Here is a 23,353-nt window from a genome sequence, read left to right as displayed (position 1 = left end):
GTGTTTGTGTGTATGCGGTGTGTTTTGGTATGTGCACCTGTGTGCTTGGGGATGTCGATGAATGTGGATCTATGGATCTTGGTGTGTGCACATATCATGCACCGTGCATATGTGTTGTGTGAATAGGTGTTTGTGGTGCACATGGGTATGTCTGGGTGTGTGCACGCTCTTGTCTGTGATCTGTGTGTGTTCATGGAAGTGTGTGTGTATGGTTGAGCCTATATCTATGGCTCTGTAGCTGAGCTGGGAGATACTGGTGTGAATGTTGTATGTGAGCGGGGTCTGGGGTCCCTCACCTGACACCACATCCTGAAGTCTGGCAGGGCTGGGGGTCCTGTCTCTGACTCTCTGTCAGGCCCATCCACTTACCCCCAGGTGGTGGCCTACCCCCAGGCCTGCCACCCTGCTTTCCTGATGCCCCCCGAAGTCTGGTGGGACTAGGACTAGGTAGTTGGAACGTGGCCTCCCACAGCCCCAGCTCCCTTCCTGGACTGAGAGGACACAAAGCTAGTGTCCCAGCTGCCCTCTCCTTTCTGGTGAGGGGGCTTTGGTCACCAGCTCTACCCACTGGGGAGTTGGGGGAGGAGGGCTAGCATATGCCAGCCATACACCTAGACCCCAAGCAAGCCCAGGCCATAGAGATACATCCCCACACAGAGTCTGACATGCAGAATTACACAACCACACAGTCTGACCCAGACACACAGATTCAGATATACACACGCAGACACACAATGCAACAATATATCCACAATACGCATAGGCCCATATAGACCCAGACACACACCAGGCTATACAAATGCCATCAGATCCCCCCCAGCCCAGTTGCATAAGTCACTGGCTCCCATAAACCAAGTGCAGTCATAGGAGTCACCCACATTCAACACGCCTCTCCAAGCTAATACAACACAAAGCACAACCACACAATAACATAACACACAACACGGGGACCCAAAGGCACACACATACATAGCACAGAGGCAGGTACACACAGATAAGCTCTACACCCAGACCTCAGTGCAGTCAGAGCCAGATGTAGAAATGGAGCAGATGTACATGTGCGAGAGATCTGCACGTCTGAGCACACATACATGGAATCATACACTCACATGGATATAAGCACAACACAGACCAATCTTAGAGAAGCAGACCCAGAGACTCACCTACAACACACACACAGGGGCGCCTGGGTGCCTCAGTGGCTAAGCATCTGCCTTTGGCTCCGGTCGTGGTCCCAGGGGCCTGGGATTGAGTCCCGCATCGGAACAGGGAGCCTGATTCTCCCCAGTCATTCCAGAAATACACCAATGAACACACGGATGTCTGGGGCAAGGCCAAGATCGTATGCGGTAAATTGATCGACTGTGGAGTGACAGGTTGGGCACACTCATGGGGACTGGAATTAGAGTTCTTGAGCTGGACTGGGCCTGGACAGTGAACAGCACTGTGGGCAGGGGTGGGGTCCCATTGAAGGGAGGTACTTAGATGGCCAGGGGGGTAGGGCCTTCCAGAGCAAGGGCAGGGCTGGGGAAACTGAGACCCTTCTTGCTCCAGTAGGGAGGAGCACCGCCCATCCCACACTAGGCAGCTTTAGGGTGGGGTCTTGATAGTGTGTGTGGGGCCCGCAAGATCTTAGGCAGGATGGAATTTGACAAAATGGCCAGAGACCCCGCAGGCCGCAGGGTCCCCAGGGAAGTTAGACTAAGCATGGGGATGGTTCGAAGGCTTAGCCTGGGAAGGGGGCGCAGGGTTCTCGAAAGGTGGAACCCAGGAAATGGGAGAGGATTTTAGATAGGAAATAGAAGGGCGGGGCCTAGGAAGAGGGTGGTGCTGGATTGAGAGAGGTAAATAGGGGAGGCAGGACAGTGGGCAGGGCCGGGGAGGCCGGTGGCGGGGAAGGCGGCCCATCCTGGGAAAGTGACAGGGAGGTGGGCGGGGCTGGGGGTGGGCGGGACCCGGGAGCCTGAGAGTTAGGGAAGTGGGCGGGGCCTGAGAATGACAGCGAAGTGGGCGGGGCCTAGGGAAATGACAGGAATAGTAGGCGGGACTTGGGGAGGGGGCAAAGCCGGCCGAGGAAGTGGGCGGAACTTGCCGAGTGGGTGATGCCTGGAAGGCTGACGGCTGGGAAGTGGGCAGGATCGAGAGGCTGAGAGCTGGGAAGTGGGCGGGGCCTGGGGAGATGACGGACAGTAGGTGGGACGCGGCTCGGGAGAGGGCTCGGATCTGGAAGGGGCGGGCTCACGGCCCTTAGGGTCAGAGTCCCGTCGGAGTCGGTTGGCAATCCTCGTGCGCCCGCGGTCTCCGCCCTGGGCATCCCGGAACGCGGTGGCTCTCGGGCTGAGAGCCCCGCGGGGCGGACGGGCACCCCTCCGGGTGTCCCTCGGTACCGCGGAGCGGGCGGCGTGGAGGGGGCGGGGGGGTCCTCCGTCCCGCTCCGGCTTCCCGGCTCCGGGCCCGCGTTCAAGGCCTGCCTGCCGCGCCCCCGGCAGCCGGTCTCCCCGCTCGGTCGTCGCCACGCCCCTTCCTCACCGGCTTTTGCATTTGAGGCCAAAGACCTAGAAGCAGGTTCTTCTCGAGTCTAGACCCCAGCCCACGCCCCCTCCTTGCAGCCCGGGGTTGAGGCTCCTGGTCCACCAGGGGTCGCCCGCTCCCTGCACTGGGTGCCGCTGCCAAGAGCCGGGACCTAGAGGAAGTGAAGGACACGTCCCCGCTAGAGGGAGGATTGGGGCGGTTTGAAGGATGGGACCTGGGTTCCTTTGGTTATGTTCCCTTCTCTTGCATATCGCAGAGAGTTTGAGTCTCTTTGAGGCTGTTTATCTGTTAGTGGGTAAGTGTGACCATAGCCACGGGTGTGTCCTTGTGTGTGCCTGTGGTCTCACTTTGGTGGCTGCTCTTGGGTGTCTGTGATTACGTGTCCAGGTATTGTGTCTCAGTGTGGGTATGTGTGTGTATGTCCATATGGTGTGTCTCGATTTGTGTGTCTTGGTTTGTATGATTGTGTATGGCTTGAATGGAGGGGTCTCTTGTCCCCGAATGTCTATCTGCCTTGTGGCAGGCTGCCTTCCTGGGCGAGCTGGAGAGTCCCTCCAGGTGGTGGCCCTGCTGGGACTTCCTTCCTGGGGCAGGAGGCCTTGCTTCCCAGCAGAATGATCTGGCTTCTTCTGCCAGGCGCCTCTGAGGGGTCCTAGGGGTTGGCCCTGGTCTGCCTGGGTCTTCCCCATCCCTGTGTCCTTCTACTGCCCTTCGCAGGGAAACACTATTTCCTGCCTTTGATGTCATTAGTACTAAATTTTCCCTTCTTCAGCTCAGGCTGCTGGTTTCTTTCTATGTGTGTGCACACCTGACCACAATTCCGTACTTAACATAAAAAAACCAAAACAAAGCAAAACAGTAGCACATGGAAAATGCAAGTGGGCAAAAGCATGTACAGTGAGAGAGCCACATTGCTCACCTCTGAATCCTCTGTTGTTTTTTTTTATATATACCTTCTAGAAATTTGCTGTGCACATACATCTCTGCTGTAAAACAAAACACGTATTCAGTACATAGCATCCTGCAGCTTACTTAACCCTTAGAGATCTTTATCGAGCCCCAAGGAGATGACTCAACCTTCTCCACAGTTTGGTTACCAAACTTATTCTGGCCATTTCTTTTTCAATGACTGCTTTGGCTATTTGCATTCTGCACACTTTTGCAACAGACATTCCTGCCTGTCTTTCTGTCCAGATCTCTGCTGGAGTTTTTGGATCCTGGTGGCATGTTCACACGGTCAACTCCTGCATAGACTCCCAAGGAGAACCAGACTGTCGGCAATGATGGCTAATGCTATAGAGCACCTACTGCATGCCAGGTGCTGTTCTGGCTCCCTATCCTGGACAATAATCCTCCGAGGTGGTCACTGCTGCTAACCACACTTCTTAGTTGGGAATACCAAGGCACAGATAAGGGAAAGAATTTGCTCAAGATCCTACAGCTAGCAAGAGGCAGAGCTGGGGTTTGAAGCTGGACAGTTAGGATCTTGTGCTAGTGCTGTTTCTCAATGACATGGGACTCCCCCAACACACACACCCTTCCTCATTCCTAAACATGTGACATTGCATTGGAAACACACAATTCCAGACTAGCTGGTTGTGTACCCCAACTCCACAAAGCTTAATTGTTTTGGACGACCAGGCCTCGCAGTGCTTACACAACACCACAGGTCCACACAACGTGCCGGGCCCTATGTTTTCCTGGCTTACCCAGAGCTGAGGAGACTGGAACCCAGCTTTTCAGAGACTTGGCTAACTGTACAATACGGTTCCCCCTTCTGTGTCTCTTTCTCCCTTCAACACATGTTAACATTGCTGTGGCTCAAGACCACCTCTATTTGATTTCGGTCTTTCCTTCCTTTTTTTTCTTCTTTTCTCGTTTATACACCCCCGTTGGGTCCCTTGCTCACTTGCTTGTTCTCTCACTTGTGTACTTACTCAGCAAACATCACTAAGGTTTTCTGTTAGGCTTTGCCTCTGCCCTGGGGAAGACAGAGGATCGAGGCCAGCCAGAAGTTCACCCTTGGGGGGGAGGCCAGGGCTCCGGAGCAATGTGGGACCCAGGGAAAAGGAGATGAATTTTGCTAGGAAAAATCAAACACACCTCCTGGAAGGAGGTACCTTCACTGGGCCTCACAAGGGGGAAGAGAAGGTGCCCCTCCCTCCAACTACTTCCTGCCCAGTCCCTACAACTGGTAAGGGTGAGGATTCGGGTCCTACCCCTAGAGGTGAGGAAAGTGGCCTACGCCCACCTCGGGGGAGACCGCTGAACATAGAGGTGCAACTCCACTGAACGTGGGGTGCTAGCAGGGTGATGCTGAGAGCCTCGTGATGCACAGGGCTGCCTGGCTCAGATGTCCCGACCACAGCAGCACGTCATGGCACTCCCTGGCTGTGGCCTGAGCCTTCCCCGAGCTGCCAGGCCTTGTTTCCCGTCCCTGAGGGGGAGTTTAGAGAAGTCTGCCAAGCTCCTTGGTGTAAAGAGTTTGGAACAGTCACCGTGAGTCACTGAGGCTAAGTGATTTCAACTCTTCGTGTCTGCATCCATCTATTGGGGATGAAATTGTGCTGGGCTTGCGGAAGATCCAGAGATCATAAGAATGCCAGTAAATGTTACTGAACATTTACTACATGGCTGGCACACCTCATGACAAGCTCTCCACCACCCTTTGAGACCTACGATTATTCCCACTTCACATAGATGAAAAATGAGGCTCAGTCTGCCCAAGATCTCAGGCAAGACATTTGGGAGCTGAAGTTCAAGATCCTAGAGCAGAGGCAGCAACTTTAAAAAAAATATTTTATTTATTTATTCATGAGAGACACAGAGAGAGAGGCAGAGACACAGGCAGAGGGAGAAGCAGGTTCCATGCAGGGAGCCAGATGCGGGACTCGATCGTCCCGCAGAAACGGCCACAGAAACCATGCAAATGAATGAGCCTATAGGGCTTTATTTGTGGACACCAAAATTTGAATTTCATATCACCACACATGCCACACATTCTTCTCTTGACTTTTCCCAGTCACTTAAAAACAGAAACAAAAAAATGTGTAGTTGGTAGACTGTACTTTGTGGACCTCTGGAGCCTGTGCTGGGCACGGTCATGCTGTACTCCAGTCATTCGTTCGGTGAGTATTACTGAGGCTGGCTGTTTCCTGGGCACTGGCAGGAGAAGGGACACCGGGAGATGGAGATGGCACTCTTTAGGAGATCACAGCCTCCTGGGCAAAACAAGCAAGGAAACAAACCAACCAGGATACTCCAGATGGCGGATATGCTACTAAGGAAATCCCCACGGGGTGATATAACCATATAACCAGACCCAGGGCAGGACATTTGCATTCAGGTCGTCGGAGAAAGGCACCCTCAGCGGAGGCAATCCCTGGCTGCTGTGGGGGCAGAGCTTCGTAATAAACAGGCTGTGGTCCAAGGCCCTGTGAGCTTCTTGGAGGGGCGATGCCATCGGGAGAGGACCTTTTGGCCTCAGTATTGGTAAATCTGTCTCCCTGGTTGGTCAGATTCCCAGGGGTCTTTTACTGTCCCATCTCCCCAGTCCTGGGTGCTGAGTGGGGGTGAGGGCTGAGGTGGGGAAATTTCAGCTCCTGCGTTCACGGTCACAGGTTTGTTTACCACTCTGGTTTCCGGCCTGATTCTTCTGCCCTCATCTGTCCTTTCTGCTCTCTGGGTGGGGGGGTGGGGTTGGGGGGTGGAGGGAAGCAACAATAGAAACAGGCTGTCTTTCTGCCCTGCTGGGGAGAAAAGCTGGTGTCTCTTTTGGGAATCTACTTGTGGCAAACTCCTCGATTTTAGCTGCCACCCACCACACTCTCTTTTCGAGTCGGCGGTGGGTCACCCACTGCCGAGCAGCCTTGGGGGCTGGTGAGGGTGGAATTCCGCTATGGAGATTATATTTGGCTTCCCACCGGGCTGGCTAACAATTTTGGTTTAGTTTTCAAAACAATCGCTTAGCTGTCATGGGAGTGGGGTTTCAGGAAAGAGTGATGCTTGTAGAGCCCGGTGCTTGGCTCATTCTCTCTGCCCAGAGTGACGTCAGAACCGAAAGTGCCGCAGAACATTCCAGCCAGAGGGACGGCAGGTGCGAAGGAAAGACCCTGGTACAATGCGGTGGCATCTCTAACTTAGGCGAGCACCAGAGTCATCTGGAGGGCTCATCCACACACTGATTCCTGGGCTTCTGCTCCCAGAGTGTCAATAGGCCTAGTTTGTGGTGCTAGAATTTGCATAACTAACGAATCCCCAGGTGCTGCTGCTACCACTTGTTAGCTGGTTCTGCGTCACATCTTAAGAACCGCTCAGATACCGGAAGCTTTTAGCACCTGTGCACCAACACCAGCCAGCATCACCACTCTTTGCTTACCCTAATTCCCCAAGGAGGCCCAATACAACAAAATAGAAAGCAAGGGAGCCATCCCATACCTTTATCGGTGAACCCAAATCCCCCCTGCATTTCCCCGAGGCTTTTGCAGCCCTGCGATCCCTTGCTCGCTGGGCTGGCCGGGGGCAAGGGAGCCCTGGAGAGGGTCGAAGAGCCAGTGTCCACCCTGCGGGTCCCAGCAGAGCAGGGCTACTTGAGGAGGCCAGGGCTTTTCCAGGGCCGCCCAGCTCTCAATACATGATCGCTTCCTCTTTTGGATCCGAGTTTTCGCCCCTGCTCTGCGCCTCCTCCCACCCCACCTCCACCAGCAGAGAGTGAACGGGAAATTTGAGTTTCCTCTGCTTTAGCCAAGACTGTCTCTTCCCTACAAGGGGGATTTCTCTACCTGGACTCTCCAGCCTTCTGCTTGTGGGGTCCAGAAGGGGCCCCTGACGGGAAGCGTCCAGATGGGTGGGTGGAGGCAAGCCTGGGAAGACCCCAGGGCTCCTGGGGAAGGTGAGGGAAGGTGGGGGGAGGGCTGGGCCTGCTACACTGGGGAGGGGGGGGGCTTATGCTCCAGGGAAGGGGGCTGAGGCCTGGCTGTTCCTTGACCCTTCTGCAGATATTATGGATTTAGGGGAGTGCTGGGGGAGCCCTAGTGCGGGGTTGGGGAGGGCAGCTAGAGTGGCAAGAAGGAAGGGAAAGAGAGGGAGACTAAGACACTAAATCAGAGTCAGAGACATAGAGAGACAGGGAGAGATACAGAGACAGACGCACAGAAATACCGAGGCCGAGGGGCACCTGGGTGGCTCAGTGGTTGAGCATCTGCCTCTGGCTCAGGGCGGGATCCAGGGTCCTGGGATTGAGTCGCCCATCGGGGCCCCCGCAGGGAGCCTGCTTCTCCCTCTGCCTCTGCCTCTGCCTCTGCCTCTCTCTGTGTCTCTCATGAATACGTAAATAAAACCTCAAAGAAAAAAAAGTAATACCAAGGCCAAGAGATGGAAAGGTTCTCTGAGACCTCCTCCAGCGACAGTCCACAGAGTCGGGGGGCAGATTAAGAGCGAGAAGGGCCCAGAGACCAGAGGCCATGCGGAGTTACACAGGGACCCCCAGAGCGACGGGGGCGGAGAGACATAACCCAGGAGACACAGGAGGGACAGAGCTAGGGACAAAGAGGAAACGGCGGGGCGGGCGGAGCAGGGCGCCCAGGGAGGTGGAAAGTGGAGAGATTCAGAGAAGAGAAAGTTAGGGAAACTTCAGGCGGAAGGCGGAGAGGGCCGGGCGCCGGGATCCCCACGCGCCCCGCCCCGGAAAACGCGGCTTCCGGAGCTGCTATAAAGCGCGGGGCCCCCGGCCCGGCTGCAGCCGCCCGCCGCCGGCCATGCGCCCCCGCAGCGACGCCGCCCCGGACCCCGAGGCCCCGCGGCCGCCCGCGCCCCCCGGCCGCGCCTGCAGCCCGCTGCCCTGGGCGCTGAGCGCCGCGATGCTGCTGCTCGCCGGCACCTGCGCCGCCTGCGCGCTCCGCGCCTGGGTGGTCCCCGGGCCCCGGCTCCCCGCGCTCCCCGCGCTCCCCGCGCCCCTGCCGGACGCCGGCGCCCGCCTCCCCGACTCCCCGCAGGTGAGAGGCGCCCGGAGCCCCTTCTCCCCCTCGAGAGCACCCCTTCTGTTGAGGGCCTCGGGGCGGGGGGCACCCCCGTGAGACTCCCCTCCGCATCCCGGGCCCCGCAGCGTATCCCTCTCCATCGCGGACGCCGGCGCCTCTTCTTTATCCCCGAGCCGCGGCGGGAGCTCGCGGTTCTTTGCTAACTGCGGGAGATCGTCGCTTTGGCCCTGGGCTCCCGGGGTCTCCCCCTCTCCCTCCCGAGGGCGCCTGGAGGGAACCTCTCCTCTTTCGTCTGCGGAATCACGAGGTTCTGTCCCTGTTCCTGCCCCAGGGTTGGGGCAGGGCGAGCCACCGGCGTCGGCAGAGCGTGTAGGCTTGTGCCTTCATTGGAGCGCGGGGGAGGGCTCAAGGCCTGCGCAGACCCCGGGGACCCCCACTTTCCGGGGGGCTGCGGCAACGCGACGGGGGCCTCCATCCACTTTCCGCCTGTCCTCTCTCCGCAGGCCGTGTTCGCGCAGCTGGTGGCCCGAGATGGTGAGTGTCCCGCGGTCACTCCGCCTGGGCGCACGCGGCGGGGGTGGCGGGCAGGGGTGGCAACAGGCGGAGGAGCCCCGGGACAGGGAGGCCTCCGCGCCCTCCATCTCGTCCTCTTCCGTTCCTCTCTAAAAGCTGTCCCCTCACCTCTTTAAGCCCGCTCTGTCTTCCTGGCCTTCCCATGGCCCTCTCAGGGTGTCGGCTTTTCCTCCTCTGACCCCCAAATATACGTGTCTCAGGCTCCCCGCCTCCACCGACCTGGGGCTTGATCCCACAGATCCCACCTGCCTCTGTCTCTCCGGCTGGGCTCTGGGAGGTGCGGCGGGGGGGGGGGGCCCTCCTCCCACCCCCAGTTGCCGGTTTTGGAGACCTCCTGCTAACTCCTTTCCTCTTCCAGACTCCTCCTCCCCACCCCTGCCCCTCTGTCTTCTCCCCCTTCCTGAGACTCTCTTTCCTCCCTCTGTGTCCCCTCTGGGCTTTGCCACCTCCCCCAGTCCCCTCGCCTCTCTCACCAGGCGCCTTCCTTCCCTCCCTCCTGAGCTCTCCCCAGTCTGACTGCCCCTCCCATCTTTGGCATTGTACCCCCTCCCAGTGCTACCTTCTACTTTCCCCACCCTGGCTCCCCACGCCCTCCTCCCCCCCCTTACCCCCCTACCCTCCACACACTCTCCACCCCTACCCCCCACCCTAACCCTGAACCTCCCACCCCCTACCCCTCCACCTCCACCCCACCCCCAGCCCTGAACCCTCCACCCCCTCACCCCACTACCCCTCCACCCCCATGCCCACTCCTTTGCACTTTCTCCTCTGTGGAAGTCCTGTCCTCCCTCCTTCCCTTGCATCTGCCAACCTCACTTCCCTCTTCCTTCTGAGACCTCTGTCCCTCTCCAGCTCAGAGCCCCAGCACCCCTCCCCTGGGCTGCACCCTGGCTCCACAGCCCAGCTCAAGGAACCTCCCTCTCTTCTTCCTCCCTCAGTACAGCTGAAGGAAGGACCCCTGCGCTGGTACAGTGACCCGGGCCTGGCAGGTGTATTCCTGGGGCCGGGCCTGAGTTATGACCAGCACACTCGGGAGCTGATGGTGGTGGAACCCGGGCTCTACTATGTTTTCTTGCACCTGAAGCTGCAGCGGGTAATGTCCAGCACGGGCTCCGGCTCTGTCTCTGCTGCCCTGCACCTGCAGCCACTTGGCACCGAGGCTGCAGCCCTGGACCTGACCTTGGACCTGCCTCCACCATCCTCGGAGGCCCGTGACTCAGCAGCTGGTTTCCAGGGCAGCCTGCTGCACCTGGACGCAGGCCAGCGCCTCCGTGTTCACTTGCGAGCTGAGGCAGGGGCCCACCCTGCCTGGCAGCTGGCACAAGGTGCCACGATCTTGGGCCTCTTCAGAGTGGCCACCAAAGTCCCCACTGGACTCCCCTCGTCATGGCCCATGGACACGGGGCCTGGGTCCCCGCCCCTGGATGGAGAATGAATGCTGCCTTCTTTTATTGGGGCTCTTGGTGATGCCTCGCTACTCTACCTCACCTGGCTTGGCAGGGGTCCCCGCTGCTGATCCCCTCCTCGAGGACTCTCCAAGTCGCTCTCCCATTCCTGCCCCCAGTTGAACTTTGGGTATTTATTCTGAGCCTGAGCTCAACAGTGTACTTTATATTAATCCATTCAATGTATATTTATTGAACATCTGCTGTATGTAAGGCCTGCTACAGGGCTGGAGAAACATCAGCAAACAAAACAGATAAAAAAAAAACTTTATTTATGTTAATATGTGAGAAATAAAGACTCATCCCCAGACCTGCTATGGCATTCAAGGCACTAGTCTTCAGGGCTCTGTGTGACTATGCTGTGTGAGCATCATTCATGAAAGTTGTTTTGAGCATCTCCTGTGTGTCAGGCACTGTTTTAGGTGTTGAAGACACAGCTGTGAACAAGACAGGTAGCCCAGCATTTTGCCAAGCTGGCAGTCAGGTATGCCTGCTTGACACTAGGACTATGATTGTGCGTGACCCTGTGTGACCGGACCACATGGGAGACTGTGAGATGGTGTGTGGTACTGGATTATACGATACTTAGAAACTTCCTGACTACAAAGTATTGAGCCTCTGCTGTATGCCAGACAGCGTGAGTTATCTTATTTGAGACCTAACTACCCTATGCTTCAGGGACTTCATTCCCGTTTTGTTTTTCTCTATGCTGGTGATGACCTATTTGTATCTGCGTGGCGGAAGTACTGTGTAACGTCGTTCTGCAGGACCTTGCTTGCCAACTCTGTTCAGTGACCTCATGCTGGGAACTTAAAATCGGCCAGGGGCATCTGCAAATGTTCCAGGTTGACTTCATGTATTGTGTGTAGATCATTTATTTAAGACAACGATGGAGAAATTGTGGATTAAACATGTAGATTAAACTTGAAAGTGTGTCTTGTCTTGAGCTGTTATGTTGTGAATAGCACAGGAGAAATTGAGGAAGTATTTGTCTTGTGTTTTCAGACCGTTATCTGATTTAGCAAAGAAGTTGCTCAACATGACTGACAAGCAAGTGAAGTGAGGACATCTATGTTGTTCCAGGTCCTGTAGCCTTTGAAGGAATAGACCAACCTATACTCACTTGTCACTGCGAGCCACAGGTGGCTATGGGTACAAGCGTAGGGAAAATCGAAGACTGCATTATATAAAAATTGACTATGGAATTTGCAATGGAGAGTATTTATTTATTTATTTATTTATTTATTATTATTATTATTTTTTTTTAAATTTTTTTATTTATTTATGATAGTCACACAGAGAGAAAGAGAGAGAGGCAGAGACACAGGCAGAGGGAGAAGCAGGCTCCATGCACCGGGAGCCCGATATGGGATTCGATCCCAGGTCTCCAGGATCGCGCCCTGGGCCAAAGGCAGGCGCCAAACCCCTGCGCCACCCAGGGATCCCTATTTATTATTATTTTTTTAATGGAGAGTATTTTAAAGGGGCACCTGGGTGGCTCAGTCGGTTAAGCAACTGACTCTTAATTTCATCTCAAGTCATGATCTCAGAGTTGTAGGATCTGTGTCAGCTGCACACTCAGTGGGGAATCTCCTTGGGATTCTCTCTCTCCCTCTGCCCCTCCCACTGCTCCTGTGCTCTCTCTCTCTCTTTCTCTCTCTCTCTCAAATAACTAAATAATTCTTTTTTAATTTTTTAAATTAATTTTATTTTTTTATTTTTTAAAGATTTTAACTTATTTATTCATGAGAGACATAGAGAGAGAGGCAGAGACACAAGCAGAGGGAGAAGCAGGCTCCATGCAGGGAACCCGACATGGGACTCGATCCTGGGTCTCTAGGATCCCGCCCTGGGCTGAAGGCGGCGCTAAACCGCTGAGCCATCGGGGATGCCTTTAAATTAATTTTAATTTTTATTTAAAAAATATTTTATTTACTTATTCATGAGAGACACAGAGAGAGGCAGAGACACAGGCAGAGGGAGAAGCAGGCTCCTTGCAGGGAGCCCGTTGTGGGACTTGATCCCAGGACCCTGGGATCATGACCTAGGCCAAAGGCAGATGTTCAACCACTGAGCCACCCAGGTGCCCCTAAATAATTCTTTTTTTTAAAAAAGAAGAGTATTTTTTAAAAATTTTATTTATTTATTCATGAGAGACAGAGAGAGAGAGAGAGAGAGAGGCACAGACACAGGCAGAGGAGGAAGCAGGCTCCATGCCGGGAGCCTGATGTGGGACTCGATCCCGGGTCTCCAGGATCACACCCTGGGGTGAAGGTGGTGTTAAACCGCTGAGCCACCCGGGCTGCCCAAGGAGAGTATTTTATATATTTTTTGTAGATATGTGCTGCATATTTTTGCCAACAAAATTTATAATAAATGCACATACTCATTTTTTCCTCCTCTGGAGAGCTGGTTGTTAGGCATTTGCTAGTATACCACTGTCTCCAGACCCAGCCAGATCCCCCAGCACCATAATTTTCCTACCATGCAGATCTGCTGGCTAGTCCATATAAAACAGCTGGATCTTGGCTTCTTGCATAGGACAAAAGGGGGTGGAGTGGGCAGAGAAGTCTCCACAGAGCAGGTGACCTAGATGGGCCTTAGGAGGATGGATGGGAACGAGGGAGGCAGAGGTAGGAGAGTGGCCTACACTGGCCAGACAGGAGGATGTGGGATGCGCAGTGAAGATGCAGATGTGGAAGTGAACGCCATTTGCCTGATCCATCTCTACCCATTCTCTTTTTTATTTAATTTACATATATATTTATGCAAATTAAAAAAATTTTTATTGGAATTCGATTTGCCAACATATAGTATAACACTCAGTGGATCTCTACCCATTCTCAAAGAGTCCCTCTTAAATAGGGCCGAATTGGCATTGAGCTGACACTATGAGTGTCACCCTTATTGGGAATTAAATTATTGAGCTAGGGACACCTGGCTGGTTCAGTTAGAAGAGCATGAAAGCCTTGATCTCGGGGTTGTATGTTCAAACCCCACGTTGGGTGTAGGTGAGATTATTTAAAAAAAAAAAGTGAACTTAAAAAATAAGTAAGATAAATAACTAATTTAACTGACGATAAATAAACTAATTCCATACAAGCTGATTGTTCCATGAAAAGGAAGTATGTGCAAAGTGACAAATCCTACAGAGCTGTAAGATGGAAGAAAAAGGCCTACAAGTCCAGCTTGATGAGAATGGCTTATTAAGGGGACTTACAGACATAAGCCTGTTTTGAGTGGCTCCAAGAGGAGCAGGTCCCTGAAACCCCTACCTCCTGTCAGACCTGCTAGAGGCTAGGAGTCCGTGGGGAGGAGCACTCAGGAGGAGAATGTTTGAGAATGAGTGTGTCACAGTCATATCTCCAGAGTAGATCAAGAACCCAAGTTAGGGCAGCCCCGGTGGCGCAGCGGTTTGGCGCGGCCTGCAGCCTGGGGTGTGATCCTGGAGACCCGGGATCGAGTCCCACGTCGGGCTCCCTGCGTGGAACCTGCTTCTCCCTTTGCCTGTGTCTCTGCCTCTCTCTCTCTCGGTGTCTATGAATGGATAAATAAAATCTTAAAAAAAAAAAAAAAAGAACCCAAGTTACTCTAGGATGTGGTTAAATAAAAGGGAAAGGATGTGTGTGGGGGCACTGTGCTCAAGAAGGCGTCAGGTCAGAGTGGTCATCATGGCCATTTGCCCAAGATGGTTTTAGTCTGGTTCACAAATTGGCAAATGACTGTTACTCCCCGCCCCCAGTGCTAGATGCTTCCTCGGGATGTGTAGGATGGCCCTTGCCATCCGAAACCTTGCACTTGGTTCTCCTTCAGGGTTGGAGGGGAAAAGATGCTTCTTAGAACTCTTGGTCCAGGGACCAGCATCAGATCTGATTGGTCCACGATAGGCTCCCCTGGTTGTTGCTTATTTTGAATACCACTGGGTGATGCCAATCCTCTGGTGCAGCTGATTGGGCCAGGTCAAGCTGGTCTGATTGGACACATGACTCAAGCTGGTACAATCAGATCTCCTCCACAGGAACAGGGGCAGGCCTGGCTCTACCAACCCTACTAGGCAGGAGAAGCTGTGAGAGAAGCATGGAGAGAACCGTGTGCAGAGAGAGAGAGAGAGAGGAGGGGAGAAGACGTGTGGGGATTCACAGATGAGACCACAGAGCCCTAAAGAGACAGAAGAGCTCCCTAGGTTTCCTACTTGCCTCCTCCTGGTGAAGGGGGATGCCCTAGTGCATTAGTTTCCTAGAGTTGCTCTAACAAAGTACCATAGGGGCACCTGGGTAGCTCAGTATGTTGGGCCACCTACTCTTGGTCTCAGCTCAGGTGTTGATCTCAGGGTCGTGAGTTCAAGCTCCGCCTTGGGCCCCACCTTGGGCGTGGAGCCTATCTAAATAAAAAACAAAGTACCGTATCCTGGGTGGCTTAGAACCTCAGATAACTGTCTGCCAGGCCTGGAGGCCGGAAGTTCAAAATCAAGGTGTTGGCAGGGCCACACTCTCCAAACGCTCTAGGGAAGAATCCTTCCCTCCCTCTTCCAGCTTCTGGTGGATGGTGTTCCTTTCCTAGCTTCTGCATTACCCTCATCTCTGCCTCCCTTATGGCATGGCTGTTTTTCCTTCCATGTGTCTCATTTGTTTCTTTTCTCCTCTTTCTCTAAGGGCATTGCTCATATTGGATGTAGGGCTCACACTAGTCCTGTATAGTCATCTTAGCTACTTACATCTGCAAAGACCCTATTTCCAAATAAATCTATATTCCGAGGTTCCAGGAAGGGCATGAAGATTTTTTTTTTTTTGGCCTGGCTTGGGGGGGCGGGGACACTATTCAACCCAGTACATTTAGTATCTACTCTTGAGGGCCATGAGTGTCCTTCCATGAATTTCCTTCTGGGATGGGTTCTGTTCCATGCTGCTCGAGGATGCAGGCCCTCAAGGCTGTCAGTGACTTTCTTGGTAGTTTTGGGATCTGAGAGTCTGTCCTGCTTCCTGAATTATTTGAGCTTGGGAGTGGCCCACAGCAAAGATACTTGGGCCCCATAATGTTGTAGGATATTACCAAGAGCCAAGGTATACGGATAGAATTCTACAACAGTGACAAGAACTATAGATGACATTTATTAATGCTTACTGGTCCCAAGTACTAACTAATTGCCTTGCAAAGACTTCAACAGGAAGGTATGATTTTATTTTCATTCCCATTTTACAGGCAAAGAAACTAAGGCCCAGGGACTTTAGCCCAAGGTCACACAGCCAATAACAGAGTGGTCGACACTGTGTTTGTAGGGCCAGTCTTCCTGCAACCCTGGTCACTTCCAAGCGACCTCATAGAATGGAGCTGATTGGGCCAGGGTGAAAAGTTTTGGCTGCATTGTGTGCCCTCCAGATTCATATGAGGAAGCTCTAACCCCCAGGACCTCAGAATGTGACTGTATTTGAAGACAGAATCTTTACAGAAGTAATTGTGTTAAAGTGAGGTCATTAGGCTGGGCCCTAATCCTATACAATTGGCGTCCTTGTAAGAAGGGAAATTTGGAGATAGATGTGTGTGCACGCACACACAGAAAATGCCATGTGATCATAAAGATGGCTATCTAAGAACCAAGGAATATCAGACCTGGAACAGACCTCTCCCTTGCAGCCTCAGAAAGAACCAATCTTGACAACACTGATTTTGGACTCCTGGTCTCCAAAACTGTGAGAGAATAATCATCTTGTTTAAGGAACCCAGTCTGTGGTACTTTGTTATGACAGTCCTAGACCAGTACAGATGGTTATAGGAATTGATGCATTTAATACACGCTCGTGTATAAATGTGCCACAGTGCCAGGCTCTCAGCAAGCACTCAGAACAGTTCATACCAACACACACTTAGACTTCTATAGAGTCCCATGGACATGTGACAAAGACACAACAATTCACAAGAGAAGGGTTACAATGACACATCTGTGATGTCATAAAGACACTCTTGCCATGATGGGAATTACAAAGGCAATTTTGGAAAGATGTAGTGTTATAAAGACAATCATAATTCATAATCCTGAATCTACAACCGTAAAATCCTCCAAAAGAAAAATGTCCCCGGCTCCTTTAGAAGCCCAAATTGGCTGAACCCATGTGAAGGTGTTTATGGTTTGTATTCATTCCTTAGCTCAGATATGCACATAATAGGGGTGTTGATATGCTTGATTATTGGATGCTGTCCCAGAAGCCCCCGGCGGGGAGTAATAAATGTGTAATCTAGTATGAGTACCATTTAATACATATATATGATGGGATATATAGAAGTGATAGATATGGTACATGAGTCTGCTTTATTATCCACACAAAATAATTAACATTTTTTTACCTTTTATATATTTATTTGACAGAGAGAGAAAGAGCACAAGCAGGGTGAGCGGCAGGCAGAAAGAGAAGGAGAAGCAGACTCCCAGATGGGCAGGGAGCCGGATGCAGGGCTCCATCCTAGGACCCTGAGATCATGACATGAGGTGAAGGCAGACGCTTAACCGACTGAGCCACCCAGGCACCCCAAAACACTTAACTTCTGTCTCTTCTGATCACCAAATCTGTGGAGCCATTTCCTGACACCAATAAGCAATTCTCGGCCACCAGCAAGGTGTCCAAGAATCCAGCTCAACTCTGACACTATCTACCCAGAGATAGCATCAGATCCCATAGTTATTTTTTTTTAAAGATTTTATTTATTTATTCATGACAGACACACACACACACACACACGGGGGGGCGGGCAGAGACACAGGCAGAGGGAGAAGCAGGCTCCATGCAGGGAGCCCGATGTGAGACTTGATCCCGGGTCTCCAGGATCACACCCTAGGCCAAAGACGGCACTGAACCGCAGGGCCACCGGGTCTGCCCAGATCCCATAGTTAAATGCTCAGTTCCCACAAGACTGTCTCCTCCATTCCCCACTTCAAATACCAGTCACAAATCTCAGTTGTTACCTGCACTTCTGACAAACCAGCTCTAGGTTGTGGGTTGGAATGATTTCTTCCTTGGGTTTGATTAATTTGCTAGAGCCACTCACAGAATTCAGAGAAACCAATTTATGGTAAGGATGCAGAGTAGCACCAGATAAAGAGGTCTGGAAAGACCCTGACTGCAGGAGCTTCTGTCCCTGTGGAGCTGGGATGTGTCACCCTCCTTGTGTGGTTGTGTTCACCAACCTGGAAACTCCCCGAAACCTCTACTGTTGGGATGTTATGGACGCTTCCTCACGTAGGCATGATCAATCATAAACTCTGTTTCTAAGCCTCTCTTCCCTGTCCGGAAGATGGGTGTGGGGCCAAAAATTACAAGTTTCTAATCATGGCTTGGTCTTTTTGGTGACCAGCCCTCACCCAGGAATCATCCAGGAGCCCACCCAGAGTCGCCTCTTTAGAACAAAAGATGCTCCTAGTGTTCTTATCATTTAGGAATTTGCTAGGGTTTAGGAGCCTGTGTTGGGGATGAGGTCAAAGACATATATATCATATTAGCAGTGTCAGTTCTGGATTCCAAAACATATTTGGTGTCTAGGGTTTGGGATCAGGGACTGTGGGATTGTATGAGGGACTGGGATGTGAATCGAGACCGTTTTTCAAGAAGTGGGATGTTACAAAGTGTGATGGCTCACTCGCACCACCGCAGTGTGAGTACTGCTTGGAGAGGGAAATTTCTTACCTGAGCTTTCTCAGACTTTTCTTTCTTTCTTTCTTTTTTTTTTTATCAGACTTTTCAAGCCAGATTACCAATCTCTATGAAGACCCAAAGCTGTTTCTTGTCCCTCTCTTTCATTCCACAGGCTCTGGCTCAGTGTGTCTAGGAAACTCCTACTACCCAGGATGAGAATGAGTCAGGCCACTGAATAGAGATCTCACACCCCACCCCACTCCAGAAGTGCTGTCCGATGAGTCTCCAGTGGTGGAAGCAGAGTGGAATAGCCCTAAGCCTTGCACCACTTTCTCATGTGCCTATGTGTGGGCGCTGGGAGCAGTATGGTGAGGAATGAGTGGAGAGATGGGTCTGCAGGGCATTTTTAAAATGGCATTAAGAATACTTAATGTAAGATCTACCCTCTCATGGGTAGATGACATTTTAAGTGCACAACACAGTATTTTTTAAAAAGATTTATTTATTTGAGAGAGAGAGAAAGAGAGAGAGAGAGCATGTGCAAGCAGGGACAGGAGGCTCATGGAATTACTCAGCTGAGAGGATGTTTGGGACGGAGTAATAGATTTGAAGATGGAGAGGCAATTTATATATACAAGAGATAGACAATAAAAAGAACAGGAGTTGGCTAAGCATTGAATATGGGTGAGACAGAGGAGATAGAGAAACCAAGACTTTTGACTCATGCAACTGGATAGATAGAAGCACTTAGGAATTTGGAGACCCTGGAAGCTCATGGGTCACTTTGGGATGTGCGAAATTTCCAGGTGCCTCCGAAGTGGCCATGTGGGATATTGAGTTGATTCTGCGGCCATGCAAGCTCTATGGCTGGGATGGAATTGTAAGAGTTGTTGGTATATTTATAAAAGGATGTTTGGGGAGAGGATGGGATTTCTTAGAATAACATGTGAAGAGGCAGCAGAAAAGAGGGTCTAAGATCAAGTGCTGAGGAAATTCAATATATAATGGTTCAGTAGGAAGTCAGGTGCACCCAAAAGCCTAAGAAGGAACAGCCAAACAGGAAGGAGGAAAAATCAAGATCCCAAGGAATCCGTTTCAAAGAGGAAGTAGTGGTCAATGATATATGATACTGCTGAGAGTCAGTTAAGATGGGAATCAAAAATATTCACAAGATTTTGGATCATCAGAATCATGAGTGGTTAACTATTTTCAAGGGCATGAATGAGTCAAGTTGTATCAGAGTGGCCTGAGAAATTAGTGACAAGTGGAGACTCTGAGATTGCCTCTGCAGGTAGCTTCTTTATAAAATTATTTGGAAATAATTTTGAATCTCAAGAAAAGTGACATGAATAAAAAGGGTACAAAGAACACTCATGTATCCTTTATTCGAAGGTAACATTTTGTCTCATTTGCTTTACCATTTACCATTTGCTCTCCCCATGCCCTTGTTTGGGAGTACAAATTACAAGTTATTTATTTAAGATGAGTCAGACAAGATCAGGATTATTAAGAAACAAAACCGGAGGAAACCAAAACCTCAAAGACTGGGCAGTTCTAGGAAATTCCAAATGTGGTGTGAGTAGATTCAAGAAATAGGAAGTTTTGGGGGTATTTATCAAGGTGATTACTTAGAAAGAAACATAAAAGGGTGGGAGGGTGGGCAAAATGGGGGGAAGAGGAGTGGGAGATACAGGCTTCCAGTTATGGAATGAACAAATTGTCGGAATGGAAGGCACAGCATAAGGAATATAGTCAATGGTATTGTAACGAAGCTGTATGGTGACAGATGATGGCTACACTTGTGCTGAGCGGAGCATAATGTATAGGCTTGTTGAATCACTGTGCTGTACATCTGAAACCCACATAATGCTGTCAACTATACTCAAGAAAGAGAGAAGGAGAAAAAAGAGGGAAAGAAAGAAGGAAAGAAAGAAAGCATGCAGACAGATAGACAGACAGATGGACATGGGAGCTAGCTGAGTTAGCGTTACCCTCTCTTCTGATCCACATACTGAACAAACCCACCCAGTGGTATAGTTTGCCCTTGGGCTAAATCAGGGAATGTAATATATTGAGTTACCAGCCTTCCTCTCCTGAGTCAAGTTATAGTAAACAGAATAGGCAGGAGAATTGAAACTTTCTATTTTTTTTAAAAAAAGTTTATTTAAAAAAAAAGTTTATTTATTTTTTTAAGTAATCATTACTCCCCCCTACCCCCCGCCCCCCGCCATGGGCCTCAAATTCATGACTCTGAGATCAAGAGTCACATGTTCCACTGACTGAGCCAGCTGGATGCCGCAGGGAGAATTGGAATTTTCAGACTTGCAGCGAAGGCTCACCAGGCACAGGACCGAAATCCAAACCATGAGAGAGACATCCCAAACTCCACATCAGCAGGAAATAATCAACATCTAAAGAAGCAGAACTGGGGGACTCCTGGGTGGCTCAGCGATTGAGTGTCTGCCTTTGGTTCAAGGCGTGATCCCGGAGTACTGGGATCGAGTCCCACGTCGGGCTCCCTGCATGGAGCCTGCGTCTCCCTCTACCTATGTCTCTGTCTCTCTGTGTGTCTTTCATGAATAAATAAATAAAATCTTTTAAAAAAATGCAGAAGCAGATCTGGGATGCCTGGGTGGCTCAGTGGTTGAGCATCTGTCTTTGGCTCAGGGTGTGATCCGGGGTTCCAGGATTGAGTCCCACATCGGGCTCCCTGCGAGGAACCTGCTTCTCCCTCTACCTGTGTCTCTGACTTCTCTATGTGTCTCTTATGAATAAATAAATAAAATCTAAAAAAAAAAAAAAAAAAAAAAAAAAAGAAGAATAGAACAAACAAAAGACTCCGGAGTAAGTCTGAATCATTTCCCTAGAAAGGCCTTAACAAATTTTAGATTAATTCTATTTAAATACATGGATAATAAAATCTATATGAACATGAACACTTCCTCAAACTTGAGTAAAACCCTCCATTATCAAACTTTCAGAGAGATATTAAAGCTTAAATATCGTTGCTGAATAAAGTTCAAAGTCATTAGAGTGCAAAGAATTGATTTAGCAGAATAAGGTTAGACAACACTTTTTCATTTGCTCATTTGTTTATTCAACAAATATTTACTGGAGGTATTTAATGTGGCAGCATGTTTCTAAGGGCTGGGGATACAAGGTAAGGAAGAGGGTCTTGGGTTCTGCTTATATTCTAGATTGGGGATCAGCAAGCTGTATAGCCCATCACGTTTTTGCAAGTGACGTCTTATTGCAACATGGCCATGATGATTTGTTTATGTACTGTCTATAGTTGATTTTGTGTTGCAGGTAGTGGAGATGAGTAGCTGTGACAGAGACCATTTGGCCCATGAAGCCTAGAATATTTACTCTCTGGATCTTTATGGAAAATAAAGTCTCCCTCCTAGATAATCCCTAAACATAATAACTAAAGATGGTATAAATGCTATATTAGTCAGGGTTCTCCAGGGAAACAGAACCAATAAGATGTACATATATGTGCAGAGAGATTTATTTTGAGGAATTGGCTAACACAATTGTGGGATCTTGCAAGTCTGATCTACAGGGGAGGCCCAGGGAAGAGTTGAAGTTGCAGTCTTGAATCTGAAGGCATTCCTGAGGCACAATTCCCTCTTCCTCCAGGGGACCTCAGTCTTTATCTCTTAAGACCTTCAACTGATTGGATAAGACCCGCCCACATTATTAATACGCTTTAATCAAAGTCTGCTACTAATTTTTTTTTTTGAAAAAAAAAAAGTATCTTTATTATAAGGAAAATACACAGCAAAACAGAGCTGGAGAGTGGTGTGGGTAGAAGATCTAGAAAAACTTAATCACGAAACAAGCTGCTCAGTTACCAAACAAGCTGTTCAAACATGGCTTCCTGCTGTGAGGGAGAGTGATTTAGCCCTTATCTTTCCCACCTTTCCTTTTTTTTTTTTTTTTTTTTTTTTTTTAAAACTTATTTTTTTTTTATTTTTATTTTTTTTAGATTTTATTTATTTATTCATGATAGTCACAGAGAGAGAGAGAGAGAGGCAGAGACACAGGCAGAGGGAGAAGCAGGCTCCATGCAGGGAGCCTGATGTGGGATTCGATCCCGGGTCTCCAGGATCGCGCCCTGGGCCAAAGGCAGGCGCCAAACCGCTGCACCACCCAGGGATCCCTCCCACCTTTCCTGATTCAAAATAATCTGCTCTTAGAGCTGGGCCCAGGGAGCTCCATTTTCCAACCTGTTCTCTTCCTGGAGTTTGGGAAAGGTTATCTAGTTCTCAGGCTTTCAAGATACAGAAAACAATATGGAGAAGGAAAGGATGTTCTAGCCCTTTGGTCCAGTGTTATCCCCAGCCCTATCCCTCAGTATTTGTTGATGCCAAAGAGATGAACCCCATGGAATTGGGGTAACTTAGACAGCAGCACACTAAGCAATGAGGTTGTGTTGATGGGGAAGTGAGTAGCATCATACTTGGTGTAGAAGCTGGCCAGGAGGTAGAGTACAATAGGAGAGATGCTGAGGAATTTGCAGGAAGAGATAAATTGGAGCCTGTAGTCCATCTGTTCTCAGTGGGCCAATAGCCGAGCCTTTCCTTGGTCAGGGGTCTCAAAGGGTGTCCCTTTCACTGTATGTAAGAAGACATACATAACCAAGTTATGGAAGACGTTGTTCAGGGTCCAGACAACAGGTCTGCTGAAGAAGGGGATGCTTCACGTCCTACCAAGATGATGTAGGCCAGCCAGATGCCCCGGCTATTCATCACTCGAGTGTTGGGGTTTACTTCGCTGTGTGTCACCCCCACATTCATCCTGCTGACTTCACAAGCTGGTCAGACTTGAGGCACGGCATTCGCTCCCACCTCTCTGCTACTAATTTAAGTATTATTCATCTTAAAAAAATACTTTTATATCAGCATTTAGACTTATGTGTGACCAAATATCTGTGTACTGTGATCTAGCTAAGTTGACATTTAAAATTAACCATTACAAATGTTTTGAAAGAAATATGTGGGAGATGTTCTAAAGAGTGAAGGAGGTCTATTTTTTAAGTGGTGGTCACAGCTATTTTCTCTTAGAAGGCAATATGTGTGCTGAGATTTGAGTGACGACAAAAACCCAGCTGTGGGACTATCCAGGGGAAAGGCATTCCACACAGAAGACACAGCAGGCCCTGAGGTGAGAACATTCCAGGTATGTTTGGGCCCTGGGA

The 23,353-nt window shown here is 50.3% G+C and overlaps 1 protein-coding gene and 1 pseudogene across 1 annotated transcript; one reads left to right on the top strand and one right to left on the bottom strand.

Moving 5' to 3' along the window:
• The first annotated feature begins 8,288 nt into the window (after positions 1 to 8,288).
• On the top strand, positions 8,289 to 11,458 carry TNFSF9 (TNF superfamily member 9). The gene is made up of 3 exons (XM_038565388.1): positions 8,289 to 8,525; positions 9,014 to 9,044; positions 10,022 to 11,458. Exons 1-3 carry the CDS (start codon positions 8,289 to 8,291, stop codon positions 10,516 to 10,518), a joined length of 765 nt encoding a protein of 254 aa, XP_038421316.1. The 3' UTR covers positions 10,519 to 11,458.
• Positions 11,459 to 22,392: 10,934 nt separating this feature from the next.
• On the bottom strand, positions 22,393 to 22,952 carry LOC100682602 (annotated as a pseudogene).
• Between the last annotated feature and the right edge of the window lie 401 nt (positions 22,953 to 23,353).

This window comes from Canis lupus, chromosome 20 (assembly GCF_011100685.1).
Source record: "Canis lupus familiaris isolate Mischka breed German Shepherd chromosome 20, alternate assembly UU_Cfam_GSD_1.0, whole genome shotgun sequence".
NCBI classification, from domain to species: domain Eukaryota; kingdom Metazoa; phylum Chordata; class Mammalia; order Carnivora; family Canidae; genus Canis; species Canis lupus.
This window is presented reverse-complemented; position numbering and strand designations above follow the sequence as displayed.